The sequence below is a fragment of the Salmo salar genome, chromosome 06 (assembly GCF_965601325.2).
Source record: "Salmo salar chromosome 06, fSalSal1, whole genome shotgun sequence".
Taxonomy (NCBI): Eukaryota; Metazoa; Chordata; class Actinopteri; order Salmoniformes; family Salmonidae; genus Salmo; species Salmo salar.
In genome coordinates, this window is record NC_138296.1 from 41,476,070 (window position 1) to 41,491,348 (window position 15,279).

At 41.8% G+C, this 15,279-nt stretch overlaps 1 protein-coding gene across 1 annotated transcript in view; it reads right to left on the bottom strand.

Moving 5' to 3' along the window:
* Positions 1 to 7,154, bottom strand: part of LOC100380767 (myoferlin) — a 61,212-nt gene extending 54,058 nt beyond the window's left edge. The window contains exons 1-3 of the mRNA XM_045720525.2: positions 6,723 to 7,154; positions 5,134 to 5,189; positions 4,688 to 4,779 (exon numbers count right to left, since the gene is read on the bottom strand). Of these exons, the coding sequence (XP_045576481.1) occupies positions 4,688 to 4,779; positions 5,134 to 5,189; positions 6,723 to 6,810 (236 nt within the window). The 5' untranslated portion in view covers positions 6,811 to 7,154. The remainder of the gene's footprint in view (positions 1 to 4,687; positions 4,780 to 5,133; positions 5,190 to 6,722) is intronic.
* Between the last annotated feature and the right edge of the window lie 8,125 nt (positions 7,155 to 15,279).

Genomic DNA, 15,279 nt, shown 5'->3' on the forward strand with positions numbered 1-15,279 from the left:
AAGTACTAATATGTTAAGTAAAAAGCATTTTGATACCTGTTTCTCTTGATATGGAGTAGACACATGAGAGGCCATTTTGAATCTATTGAGTTTGAAGTGATTTGTGCTTATGGTGAAACAGTAGCCTTTTGGAGAGAGAAAACGGTTTCATCATAGAGAGAGACAAATCCTCCTCACATAGCACAGCGAGTCTGAACACGGAGGTAGGTACAGGGTGTGGTAGAGGAGCTGTAAGGGATTGTGCTACTTCAAATCACCCCTCACTTTTCACTTACCAATGTGGTAATCATTGAAGCTCTGCGGTAACACAATTTTCCTCAACACATGTTGTCATGGCAAGAGGAGTTCCTGTAAACATTATGTGGCCCATTGCAATGGAAAAACTTGAGCTTTTTAATGTAATTGTAGATCAACTAAGTTCTCTTTCAAATACTTGTTTCTGTATCTCACGTATGGGGTAAGCCCTTCGGGACGGGATCACAAGGACACTCCAATCACACAACCTATTATAAGGCACCACGTCCTGCCCTCTAGCTCATTATCATTTTCTTCCTTACGGAGAACACAAACTCTCTCTACACTTTCCTCAGCACGACTTGTCTCATTGTTTTCCTACTTAATTGTGAACTCGCCACTGAGGATAGGATACTGCTTCTCGTATAGAGTGTTAAGTACTTTTACCAAAAGGAAAAGTTGGGTATTTCTCAGTCTCCAGTCAAAACTAGCGCCACATGGCTAACTTTTGCCCCACTCGCCCACTTAGCAGTACCTGCTTCGTGCTGCTAATTCCAACCACAGTGGATGGGAGAAAAGAGAATTTTGAGATTTGGTCCCTTACAAAAAAAGATTGCAGTCAGAGTACAGTATAAATGCAATACACTGCAGTATAACTGCAGTATGCGGAGTGCAGTATAACTGCAGTATGTTGCAAATACTGCGTACAAAATAACACTGTTTTTTTTTACTACAGTCATTTTGCAGTGTAAATGCAGTTACAGTGCAGTATAACTGCAGTTCAACTGCAGTACACTGCAGTTATTCTGCAATTACTGCGTCTGAAATACCACAGTCGACTGCAGTTACTGCACTTTTACTGTAGTTTCAAAACGGCAATCTTTTTTAAAAGGGGTTAGCCCACAGTGTAAGGCAAAGCTAACCTAGCTAGCTCACCGAAGACTTACACCACACGCTTTTTCTTCAGCTAGCAGTGTGCTAGCAATAGCTAGGCTATTAGGCCACAAGGTGAATGCTAGCTAGCTAACACCAGGACTAGTTTCACAGCTAAATGCCGGCCAGCACACGCTTAGAGATAGCTCATTCAACTAGCCCTTTCTATTCGGTTAGCCCACGCTGCAAGGTAAAGATAATCAGCTAGCTCATAAAAAATGTATGCTATACACTTTGTCTTCAGCTAGCAACATGTTGGCAAAAGCTAGGCTAATAGCCCACGGGGTGAACGCTAGCTAGCTAATGTCAGGACTTGCTACACAGCTAAGCATCGGCCAGTACACGCATAGCCTTGAATCCTCCACTATCCGGAGCTATGGATACTACTACATTTACATTTTACATTTTAGTCATTTAGCAGACGCTCTTATCCAGAGCGACTTACAGTAGTGAATGCATACATTTCATACATTTTTTTCCCGTACTGGTCCCCCGTGGGAAACCCCTTCACAGTGTGTACCCAGCTGGCCTCCTGTTCCCCAACCGGCTCACCCATGCCTGTGTGGGTCCATGATGTCAGTGAAGGACACACATCCTATCTGTGTTGCCTGCTTGGGACTGGAGCATGTTCAGGCGGCTCTTGCTAAGCCAGAGTCCTGCGAACATTGCAAGGAGTTGCCGGAGTCCAGCCTCAGATGGAGGGTGTGCAGAGCAGCCCCCCTCGAGGCTCCTCTTCCTCCCAGCCTTCGAGCGAAGAGGCAACTCAACAACCCCGAGCTGGGCCAAGGTTATGGGCGGTCTCCCCCCAGATATCCAGTCTCTGTTCTACGAGCTAGCAGCAGGGAAAGGAGGTATAGGGGTTTATGATGAGGAGGACAACAGTATTGTGTGACTCTTCCGCAATGAGGATGAGGAAGGGGCGGAAGACCCCAAGGCTCAGGCCTCAAGGCCTTCCAGCACCCTGAGTGGAGGGCCCTCCTCTCCCAGCCTGGAGTACAGGCTAATCCATTTGTGCGAAAACGGCGAAAGAGACTGGTTCGATGGGAAGAGACTCTCATCCCGTACCGTCCCTGGGAGACAGCGTGTCCCCCTGATCCCAGCATGCTTGGTGGAGGCTAAACACAACTGGGACAAACCCAATTCCAGTAAGGTCCCACCGAGGGACTTCACTGCCATGGACATGCAAGGTATGGAGGAGCAGTGGAACAATCTCTCGCAAACCACCTCCACCCTGAACGCTGTGCCTCCCTCACCGACACGTCTCTCCCTGGCAAAATGGAACATTTATTTTCATCCATTCTCCAGCGCCCCATCTTGGACCGACAGATCCTCAACAGCTATCTGAAAAAGTTCACATTCCTTATGCTTACACACAAAGTGCTGTCTTGCTTTGTTTGTCGAGGCGATTGGTTCACTAAAGTCAATTTGCATGATTTTCACATAAGCATTCTGCCGGCACATAGGAGATTTCTCAAGTTTGCCTATCAGGGTTTTGAGTATCTCGCAGTTCCCTTCAGGATATCACTAGCCCCTCGGACGTTCAGCAAGAGTGTAGAGGTGGCCCTAACTCCCCTGTGATGCAGAGGACACAGGATCTCCACGTACATAGACCACTACCTGCTCTGCTCCCATTAACAGAAGCAGACAGTGAGAGACAGAGCTGCCCTTGTAGATTTCAGGATGAATCAGATAAGTAGCTGTTTAGTGCCCACATAGAGAATAGAATATCTAGGCATAGTTCTGAATTCTATCTCTTTCCAGGCCGCACTATCAGACAGGCGAATCATGTTGCTTCGGGCGAATCATGTCTCTCCATGTTCCAATGGGGTCATACGGTCACGCTCAAGACGTGTCTCTGTATGTTGGAGTTGATGGCCTCCACCATCTCAGTAGTTCTGTTGGGACTGTTGAGGATGAAATATCTTCAGTACTGGGTGTCTGCCTTACGCCTGTGTTCCCTTAGTCACCTCCATCGGAGGATAACGGTGTCCTCACCAAGCATAGCGTCTCTCCGCCACTGACGGGACCCCTCGATCTTCGCCAAGGGTATTTCCCTAGAGGTAGTGTCTGCGAGGAAAGTAGCGATAACAGACGCATCTCTCACAGGGTGGGGCGCAGTCTGTGAGGGGAGAGCATTGAATGGATTGTAGTCCCCACAACTACGTCATGCTCACATAAATGACCTTGAGTTGCTTACAGTGCTGCTTGCACTAAAGCATTTTCTACCTTTTCTTCGGAATTGTCACATCCTGGTCAGAATGGACAAATGACTGTAGTGGCATACATCAACCACCAAGGTGGCACCTGATCTCTGCGTTTGTGCAGACCGGCCCAGAAAATTATTCTGTGGAGCAGCGCACATCACTCTTTACACGTGACTCATGTCCGGTACGGACTTGTAGTCCAGAGGGAACCCCCTGTATGGGGACTGGAGACTCCATCCCGAAGTGGTGGCTCAAGTGTGGTGGAAAAATATGGACAAACATCCATAGATCTCTACGCATGCGCAAAGACGCACACTGCCCGCTGTTTTTCGAACTAGCAAGTGGTGACACTGCAATGCGGCATGTTGGGCTACCCCTCATACGTTTATGAGGATTTACGAACTAGATGTCACTGCGCCCTCGCTGACATATACGGTGCTCTGTTGGGGCCTCTGAGGGATGATTATGTCAAGACTATCTAGCTTCGGAGAGCACATGAGCACGATGGGAGTTGACTATATGTGAGATACCCATACTTGAGATAACGAAAAAAGCATTTGAAAAAGCACTAGGGTAAGCACTTCTGCAGTCAGAGATCCATAATGTTCCTTAAGGTCAAATCTTAAGGTTACTTGCGTAACCCCTGTTCTCTGATTATATGATTGGGGTATCTCAATATGCATAAGGAGGAAAACATATGTCTGATAATGAGCTACACTACCAGCATTTCGCTACACTCGCATTAACATCTGCTAACCATGTGTATGTGACAAATAACATTTGATTTGATTTGAGTACGGGACTTGGCGCATTATAATAAGTGGGGTTGCCCACTATTCGCCACGCCTCCTGTCTGTTGACGACAGATGTTGTGTGATTGGAGCTTCCTTATGATCTCGCACCAAAGGGCATGCCCCATATGTAAGATAGCTCACTCACTATCAGAGAACCCGGGGTTACGCAAGTAACCTGAAGATTTGACCTTAATGAACATTATGGATCTCCCTCCGCAGAAGTGCTTACTCTAGTTTTTTACAACTCAGTTTAAACTCAGCACTGGCCTCTGGGTTTGAACTTTCCCTTTAAGTCATTCTCTGTATAACCTGTGCTTAGCAGACACTGTATTGTAATGACCAGGTTCACATACTAATGGAGGGGCACATTGACTGAGAAATGACAGAGATCAAACTGAGTAAAACACTGTTCCTCCTCCTCCCTAGCAGCACTAGCAGCGTCCGATTAGCAGGAGGTGTGTGTGATGTGTTCTCTCACAAAACATTTGAGACATATACAGTAGATACATGCCAGGTACGTACTTGTCTTTACCAATAGTCTCATAGTCTTTCACAATCACGTCCAAAAAGGAGGAGGCATCCAATGGGGAGCCCTTTAGGTTGAACTCAAGCACCTGCAACCACAAATTGAGTTAGTTCATAAAAACGCAACTTTGCCAATGTTAGTTAAATTATGAAACTATGAAACATGGGGGTGGGGGGTGCAAATGTTTTATATCAAAGGGGAAGTGTTAACAGTTATCATTCCTCTATCTAATAATAACTATTCCATGTTGAGTCATCAACAAACAGGAAGCACAACAGACAAAATATTAGCCTCATTCCCTAATTCATTCTCATACCCTCCTTCACATAACACATTCCTCTCGAGGCCCTCCTCCACATAATACATTCCTCTCAAGGCCTTTTTCAACATTCCCAGAGACTGCCAGAGAGAGGATGGATTGTAATGTAAATATTATACTTACTTCATTCCACACGGGATTGAGTTCACTGTCAATTGCTTTAGTTTTCTTCTTTTCACCTGTAGCGTTTACACAAAGTGGCAAGATGATTAAAACATGGAATTTACGTTTTTATATGTACCCTTCATATAACTAGGCAAGTCAGTTAAAAACAAATTGTTATTTACAATGACGGCCGACACCAGACAACGCTGGGCCAATTGTGCACCGCCCTACGGGACTCACAATCACGGCCGGTAGTTATACAGCATGGAATCAAACCAGGGTGTCTGTAGTGACACCTCAAGCATTGAGATGCAGTGCTTTAGACAGCTGCGCCACTCGGGAGTATATGTATGGGTAGAATATATTTCTCTGGGTCCAATGCAGACGTTTTTATCTCAATATCAAATCCTTTCTGGGTAACAATTACGTTACTGTGATTGTTTTTAATTAAATGGTCAAAAATAAACAAAAATAGCTTCTTTGCAAAAATGCAAAGTTCTCAAGCAATAATTTTGCTAGGACTGTTTAGGAGTGGTCTAAGTGGGGAGGGGAAAACTAGCTGTTATTGGCAGAGAGGTTTGTTTCTTATTGGTCTCTTAATTAATTTACAACCTGGTGATGTCACCAGGTACGCCAACATTCCATCCAACCAAAACAGGCTGACATTTTTCAAACAGCTCTTACACTAAAAGGGCATTATCATAATTTTCTAAATTTCAATTTCCAACCTCATAATGGAAATATATATAAAACACAGGTATATCACATTTTTAACTGCACTGGGCGTTTAACATATACAGGTAGTTTTAAAATGAGTAATAACTACAACATCCCTGGGGCTGGTAACATAGTGAGCCAACTTACAGTGGCAACATATTGAACCATAAAAGTTGAATGTGCATCTTGGACTGACTCTTATCCTAAAATAGCCATGCAAAAATGAAGCACATTGACCCAGCTGCAGAGCTGTTGATGAAGGGGAGAATGGGTGATTCCAACCCCTTATAAGGGAATGTGTTTTCCCTCTGTGTAACACAATAGAGGCAACATTATTGAATGTGACTCATTGCCTTAAAGCAGGCAAAATGAGGTTTGGGAATCTCAGAACCAATGCACAGTACCATTGTTGTACCTTCAATGCAATTCATAGTAGTTTTGTGCCCTTACATGCTCAAGTTAATGACTCAGTATCTCCACTTTGAATACAAAGATCATCATGTTTGTGTTTATTGAACATGTTAAATGTTTGAGGACTACAAAATCCATCAGAAGATCATCTTATTGTGGAATCTTGCAGTTGTTGGTTCAAAGAATAAATCATATGCAGAAAATTGGTCAATTAACCTAACACTGACAGCAAAGGGCAGAAAGGATAATGTGACTTTAAAATAAAGAGAACTATAAAGTAGCCTAACTAAAAAGTAGGCTACAACCTGAAAGCAACTCTGCATGTCTTCATCTTTGATTTATATTAGCCTACATTTGGAGAACGTCTTTGATCCAGATGTTTTGAACTTCTCAAGAATAGCCAACAATCAAGGCATTGAAACCAAAGAGAAAAATGTAGGCTAAATGCCACAGCAAGAGGCAACAAAACAATAACTCACCTTTGAACACTACCGCTGCTATGGGATCTGGGTTTCCGAGTTTCTTTTTGGGGATGCCTTTGGCTGATTCCACTACGACGCGCAACATTATTACAGAGTTTTTGAAGTCTGTATTATATCTCCCTTATGAATCACAGCATGTTCCCCTACCAAGGCGTCTCTTCACCAGCGGTCATTGTAACAGAGGAAATGCTCCCTTAGAGGAGGAGTGAAATCCCGAATTATTTGGCTATCCACTGTATGAGTCAGAATGGAAAAAAATATTATGGATGTGTGCTAAAAAGTATTCCATCACGTCGTGTAGGCTATAGTCAGAATCGGTTACTAGCCATCCTACTTGTTACATCTACTTGTGATATTGTTATGAGTTTATAAACAAACTTGACGCTGTCAAAATATCGTTTGACTATAGGCTACTCAAAAAGGCTACAATTCGTCATAGCCTACGTTGAGTGATTTACATGCATCTGTAACAGCTTTTTACAGTCTATCGTGGTTCAAATGTAGCCTACACGGCAGCGCCACTCAGAGGTGATGGGGTTGAACAACGTTGAGTGTGGTACCCTAAGGTGACCGCGGCGAAGTCCCGTGACCAACCTTATCACAGCAAGAATACTGCTGTTATTCCTATACTTTTATTATTTCACGTCTAAGTAATTTTGCTGGTTTAATTCGGCAATTTGAAATCTGATATGCCAACTTGTGTATTTGAAAAAAACGAAACAATTTTTTTTTCAATGAGGGCTTTGCACTTTTGTAAGCATTTATGCACAGTGAGTGAGCTCCTAAAGAATTGGGACAGTGACACGTTTTACAGATAGTCGGATAGTCCTGAATGAATCGTGAATAATCATGAGTGAGAAAGTTACAGATGTACAAATATTATAACGGTGAGAGGTTAGCATGTCCTGAGGGTATGATTTGTATTTTTTATTATTTAACCTTTATTTGACTCCAAAATGACACAATCAATTATTTACCATACATTTCTATTGGGAATAAAATAATCTGTAACTACCAAAACAAACAGCAAATACATCCAACAAGTTCCTAGAGTCACAAGCTTGATTTAATCAATGTGGGACTATGTACAAAAAGTGCTGTCGTTTCTAAACGGTTCATCTGACATGGATGAAAATACCCTCAAATTAAAGCTGACAGTCTGCACTTTAACTTCATAGTCATTGTGTACTGGAGTACAGAGACAAAACAACAACAAGAAAGTGTCACAGTCCCAATACTCTTGGAGCTCACTGTAGTCTAAGTCATAAAATGAGAATAGGCCATTTTGAAATGCCCCTGCCTCAAATATCCTGATTTCTCATTTTAGTAGTGTGCACAAGCTACTAGGCAGAAACGGTAGGCATAATTGCAAAATATCTTGCCTATGTAGAGTAAGATGATGGCAAGGTTTTGTAAATCAGCCTCAACCACCAGAAGATTGATTTTCATTCGATTTTTCTTAAATGTGGGATAATTTGTAGAATGTCAAATGTCACATATTCCAACCCCCAGTATTTGGGAAACATAGACCTGGGTTGGCCAAACCCCTCTAGGCAAGACTTATTACACTCCTTATATTTACATGTCGGTTCCTTATGGATAAGGAGAGACTGCAATCCATCCTATGGTTAGACCATTATTAGTAACCTTTTCTAACCAAAAACCTATGCAAAAGCATACTCTAAATTCCATGCCGAAATAATCTCACAGTAACTTCAAACCAAGTCATCAAGTTTTTAGTTTATATTCAACTTTAAGAGAATCCTGAATACACTTGACCTGTAAATTAAACAGAGGTCAGGTGACCTGACCTGAGCTTTAAAACTGATTTTTTTCAAAGGTGGGACCACCAGAAACCCTGGCTGGAGCCAATGGCATTCATGATAGGACGTCTCACTTCACACACACATCCCACACACACAAGCACACACAAAAAAACACCCTCCCACTGCACCACACAAGCTAACTGAAGCGCTCCTACAGCCTACTCCTTTGCGTTACGCAACATTTGGTCACGCAGAAATGAGAGAGCAAATGTTTGTCTGTTTTGGGAAAATCTGGGAATACTTGGCCAAGGAAACATTTGTGGTTTGTCTCAGATAGGAAGGGAGACGTTGACAACCGGATTGAGTGATGTAGCAGCAAAATGTTAGACGAGCAACTAATGAGCATGAAGAGCCTCACAAGCGTGACAAAATCACATGATATATTTTCAGCTTAATAACCTTATATATATTTTCAAATACGGCTATTTATTTACTTTTGTAGCTTTTTATCAGACGCATGCTTTTTTAACCTGTTGGGGCTCGGGGGCAGTATTGAGAAATTTTGAAAAAAATATGTGCCCATTTTTAACTGCCTACACCAACTCAGAAGCTAGGATATGCATATTATTAACACATTCGGATAGAAAACACTCTGAATTTTCTAAAACAGTTTGAATGGTGTCTGTAAGTATAACAAAACTCATATTGCAGGCAAAAACCTGTGAAAAATAGATTTAAAAAAATGTGAATTTTGTGACTGTACTATTTAGTGTCATTGTTTTACAGATACCATAGTGAGAAAGGATTCATTTCGCAACACCTACGGCTTCCACCAGATGTCAACGATCTTTATAAAGTTGTTTGAAGCGTCTATGATAAACAGAGAGCAAATTAGAATGCAAGGAAGTTGACATGTCATCACTTCATTTTTTTGCGCTTGCGCATAAATCTGAGAAGCGTGAGTTTGTCATTATTGTTTATCTAGACATAGGATAGGTTGTGTGAAAATATTACTGATGTTTAACGTTAAAAATGGACCAAAAGATTAATGCTAAACAACGTTTGACATGTTTGAACGAACGTAAATAGATTATTTACTAGGTTTTTTTAGCTTTTCGGCGTGATTTACACCCCCCCCACCACGTTTTGTGGGAGCATAATGAACGCTAACTACTTGGTGTTATTTGGACATAAATTATGAACTTTTGTTCCACATTTGTTCCGGACCTGGGATTCCTGGCAGTGCCTTCTGATGGAGATAATCAAAGGTAAGGGGATATTTACAATGTTATTATCGATATTAGATGATGCTAACTGTATAGCATAGCTTATTGTTCTTAGCATAGCACCCCGTTTATTGCAAAATGTGATTTCCCAGTAAAGTTATTTTGAGATCTGGCCATTCGGTAGCAATTACGAGATGATAATATATTATTCTTTGAATGACAATATTATAATTTACCAATGTTTTCGAATAGTAATTTTGTTATGTTCACCGGAAGCATTTCAGAGAAGAAAAAAATCTGAATTTCACGCTACTGTAAAATGCTGTTTTTGGATATAAATATGAACTTGATGGAACAAAAAATGCATGTATTGTATAACATAATGTCCTAGGAGTGTCATCTGATGGAGATTGACAAAGGTTAGTGCATAATTCTAGCTGGTTTCTGCTTTTGGTGACGCCTGACCTTGAATTGAAAATGGATGTTTGTACTTTTGTGGCTATGTACTGTCCTAACATAATCTAACTTTATGCTTTTGCCGTAAAGCCTCTTTGAAAATCGAACAATGTGGTTAGATTAAGGAGATGTTTATCTTTTAAATTGTGTAAAATAGTTGATTGTTTGAGAAATTGAAATTATTAGATTTTTGATGTTTTGAATTTCCAGCCTTGTTAGCAATCCCGACTCGGGGTTCATTGCTAACCTGTAGCCCCAACAGGTTTTTAACTGTCCCCTCCAAGTTTAGCTGGAATTTAGACCCGATAGGATTTTATAAAAGTGATTGGTTTGACGATATGACGTTGGCCGTATCACCTAGCGCGGCACAGAATATCAGATCTCAACAAGGATTGGAGAAGTGTTTAACATCATCAGTACCACATCTATATTATGTATATATTGTCTAAAGAGCAACGTGACTGCAAACAGAGATCAGTATATAATGACGAGATGCCCATGAATGCGTCCTAACAATGGGAGTCGTTGTCCCAAATGCGGGAAGGCAGGCGAAAAGCTTAGGTCCAAAATAAGCACAAAGAAACGCGTTGGGCTTATTTTTGGACATATCTTGCTTCGCCTCTTCCTCTCTGCTGCAAAAGAGACAGATTTGAATGCCTAACTGGAATACGTATTAAATCAACTTTTTTTGTAAGTAAGTGGTGTTAGAATTTTTTGATTAAATGCGGGACATGATTGTTTGGTTGCGGGACAAAGGGACAAAGGGCCAAAATGCAGGACTGTCCTGCACAATCCGGATTCGACTTTTACTCGACCCTTCTTCCTGACAGCTAAAGGCCCCGAAGCTTCTACTTTACGCAGTCTCTGCTCTACTCCTAGAGAACAGGCTACTCTGGGGAATGGTGCGTGTTTAATAAAGTGAGATCAATGCTGAATCAATGTCTGCAAGATCACAAATCATAGTATTGTACATATCAGAACCAAATATAATAGCATAGTAAAACGTTACTGTAAGACAAAAAAACCCACTTCAATTCTAATGAGATTTCAGTAGAAACCACACTTGTTTAAGCAAGTCAGTCATATCAGCTATGTTTTTTTAAAGGCAGTAAATGAAGCTGAATGAACTGTTTCGCTGCCAAACAAGGCTCCGCTGATAGCCAGTTGTAGCAGTGGTAACGATTCACTCCATGGTGCTGAAAATAAAGCTCTGCAGTTCAGACAAATGTATGGAGGTTTTAACAGCTTGTGGGCACCGTTTGTCATTATAATGAAATTATCATGATCGTTATAGTGCAATTAATGTATTGTTTACTGTTGTGTTGTGTTGAGTTTGCCCCACCAAGATTGACATGCTAGAATCGCCACTGGTAAAACATCATGAGATTACCTATACAACTGCACATGTTCCTCTCTTCCCTTGCAGGGGGCCCCCGAAACTGCGCTACGCCACTGATGATTGTGCGAATGGTCTCGTTTTTCTCTCGTGCGGCCACAACTCAACAGCACGCACAACTAGGCATTATGTGCTTTGATTGAAACTAAACACACGTAGAATATGCTGCAGTTTGTTAACACCATCTGCTCTACAATTTGTCCACTTACTGTATGTGTAGGGCCTACGTGCTATTGTAATTTTCGAGAGGGAAACCTAACCAATTAAATACTTTTTGTAATTGCGCACACATTGATGTCAGACATGCACCTACCCCAATGCTCTGTTTCGGATTTTTATTTTATTTCACCTTTATTTAACCAGGTAGGCCAGTTGAGAACAAGTTATCATTTACAACTGCGACCTGGCCAAGAAAGCAAAGCAGTTCGACACAAACAACAACACAGAGTTACACATGGAATAAACAAACGTACAGTCAATAACACAACAGAAAAAAGGTTTATATACAGTGTGTGCAAATGGCGTGAGGAGGTAAGGCAATAAATAGGCCATAGTAGCAAAGTAATTACAATTTAGCAAATTAACACTGGAGTGATAGATGTGCAGATTATGATGTGCAAGTAGAACTACTGGTGTGCAAAAGAGAAAAAAGTAAATTAAAACAATATGGGGATGAGGTAGGTAGGTTGGATGGGCTATTTATAGATGGGCTGTGTACAGCTGCAGCGATCGGTTAGCTGCTCAGATAGCTGATGTTTAAAGTTAGTGAGGGAGATATAAGTATCCAACTTCAGCGATTTTTGCAATTTGATGCAGTCATTGGCTGCAGAAAACTGGAAGGAAAGGCGGCCAAAGAAGTGTTGGCTTTGGGGATGACCAGTGAGATATACCTGCTGGAGTGCGTGCTACGGGTGGGTGTTGTTATCGTGACCAGTGAGCTGAGATAAGGCGGAGCTTTATCTAGCAAAGATTTATAGATGACCTGGAGCCAGTGGGTCGTGTTGGAGGCTATTTTGTAAATGACATCACCGAAGTCGAGGATCGGTAGGATAGTCAGTTTTACAAGGGTATGTTTGGCGGCGTGAGTGAAGGAGGCTTTGTTGCGAAATAGGAAGCCGATTCTAGATTTAATTTTGGATTGGAGATGTTTAACATGAGTCTGGAAGGAGAGTTTACAATCTAGCCAGACACCTAGGTATTTGTAGTTGTCCACATATTCTAAGTCAGAACCGTCCAGAGTAGTGATGCTCGGTTAAAAGCATGCATTTAGTTTTACTAGCGTTTAAGAGCAGTTGGAGGTCACGGAAGGAGTGTTGTATGGCATTGAAGCTCGTTTGCAGGTTAGTTAACACAGTGTTCAAAGAAGGGCCAGATGTATACAGAATGGTGTCATCTGCGTTGAGGTGGATCAGGGAATCACCCGCAGCAAGAGCAACATCGTTGATATATACAGAGAAAAGAGTCGGCCCGAGAATTGAACCCTGTGGTACCCCCATGGAGACTGCCAGAGGTCCGGACAACTGGCCCTCCGATTTGACACACTGAACTCTATCTGAGAAGTAGTTGGTGAACCAGGCGAGGCAGTCATTTGAGAAACCAAGGCTGTTGAGTCTGCCGATAAGAATGCGGTGATTGACAGAGTCGAAAGCCTTGGCCAGGTTGATGAAGACGGCTGCACAGTACTGTCTTTTATCAATGGTGGTTATGATATCGTTTAATACCTTGAGCGTGGCTGAGGTGCACCCGTGACCAGCTCGGGAAACCGGATTGCACAGCGGAGAAGGTATGGTGGGATTCGATGGGATGACTGGGATGAATGCAGAAGCAGATTTAAAGAGCAGGACAAGACACCCTCTTTTTGACTGATGATTGGCATAAGGGCATGTCCGTGATAGGCTTACAGTGGTGTAAAGTACTTAGGCAAAAAAGTACTACGTAAGTCGTTTTTTGTGGTATCTGTACTATTTATATTTTTGACAACTTTTACTTTTACTCCACTACATTCTTAAAGACAATATGTACTTTTTACTCCATACATTTTCCCTGACACCCAAAACTACTCATTACCTTTTGAATGCTTAGCAGGACAGAGTTATGGTCCAATTCACGCATATCAATATAACGCTTTGTCATACCTTCTGCCTCTGATCTGGCGGACTCATTAAACACAAATACTGCGATTGTAAATTATGTCTGAGTGTTGGAATGTGCCCCTGTCTGTCCGGGAAAAAAAGAATAGAAAATCGTGCCGTCTGCTTTGCTTAATATGAGGATTGGGAAGTATAGCATTTACTTTTACTTTGTACTTTTACTCAAGTATGACAATGTTGTACTTTTTCCACCACTATACTATTTTTTTACTTTTACTCAAGTAGTATTTTACTGGGGGACTTTTACTTGAGTCATGTTTTATTAAGGAATCTTTCATTTTACTCACGTACGACAATTGAGTACTTTTTTCACCACTGCTGGATTATTTAATTATGATGGTCATAATGCTTCTTGACGGTGTCATAAAGTGTATTTTCTTAGTCCAAGTAAAGTGACACAGGATGTTCTATCGATTGTAGGTGTGCGTGTGTGTGTGTGTGTGTGTGTGTGTGTGTGTGCGTGTGTGTGTGTGCGTGTGCGTGTGCGTGCATGCCATGCATGTTTGAGTGAGAGAGAGAAAGAGAGAGAGAGAGAGAGAGAGAGAGAGAGAGTATAGTGCTTGGTTAGTATGCCACTAGAGGGCAGAGTAGTATAATATGACTGTGCTATATCCAGGGGTTCATCACTTTGCATGATAAAGACAAATAGAACTGAGGATGGAGATGAAGCCCATATCCACCCTGCTCAACACTTCTCACTAATCTGTGGCTGCATACAGTACATACTCTTCTGATCTACCTCAGACATAGCATAACCATATTTACTATATCCCCTGTGTGTGTGTGTGTGTGTGTGTGTGTGTGTGTGTGTGTGTGTGTGTGTGTGTGTGTGTGTGTGTGTGTGTGTGTGTGTGTGTGTGTGTGTGTGTGTGTGTGTGTGTGTGTGTGTGTGTGTGTGTGTGTGCATGTGTGCACGTATTGGTGTGTGTGCAGTTGTTGTAGCAGGTCAAATCAATAACTAGAGCAGGGGTGCTGCTAGGCAAGGGGGAGGAGGGATGAAAACACATTAAGCTTTCACTCAGCTTCAGATCGAGTACATCAACTTCGTCACCACGTGCCCTCTTCATTTTATGTATGCTTGCTGTCTAAATTGAACTTGTCTCAAAATCAGCCAATCATTTGCTTGAATGCACGCTTGTGTATCTCAGCATACGTGCAAAAATCCTCCTTCGACCCCTCCTATTACCCAGAACGCAATCTTTCTTTTTCACCTCTCGGTTTTCTGTGAATCATTTTCATTTACAAATGCAATTATGAGTCAGATCCATTATTCATCTACCTAGCGCCACAGCGTGCATTGCCATACAATTATGCATGAGCCCTATCCAGTCTTAATTACTTTGACATGGCAGCAGCCTTCTCTCACTCCTTGGACTGGTCAGTGTTGGGGAGTAGTGAACTCTATGTAGTTCAGTTTGTAATTTAAGTTTTCAAAGTAACTTCAGTTAAGTAAAATCTATTTTTCTTAAGGTTGCTTTAGTGTAGCTTAACTTCTTATAGCGTGATGTAATTAGTAGCTTGGTAAACTGTATTTTCGGAGTAGTTTCCCAACACTGTCTG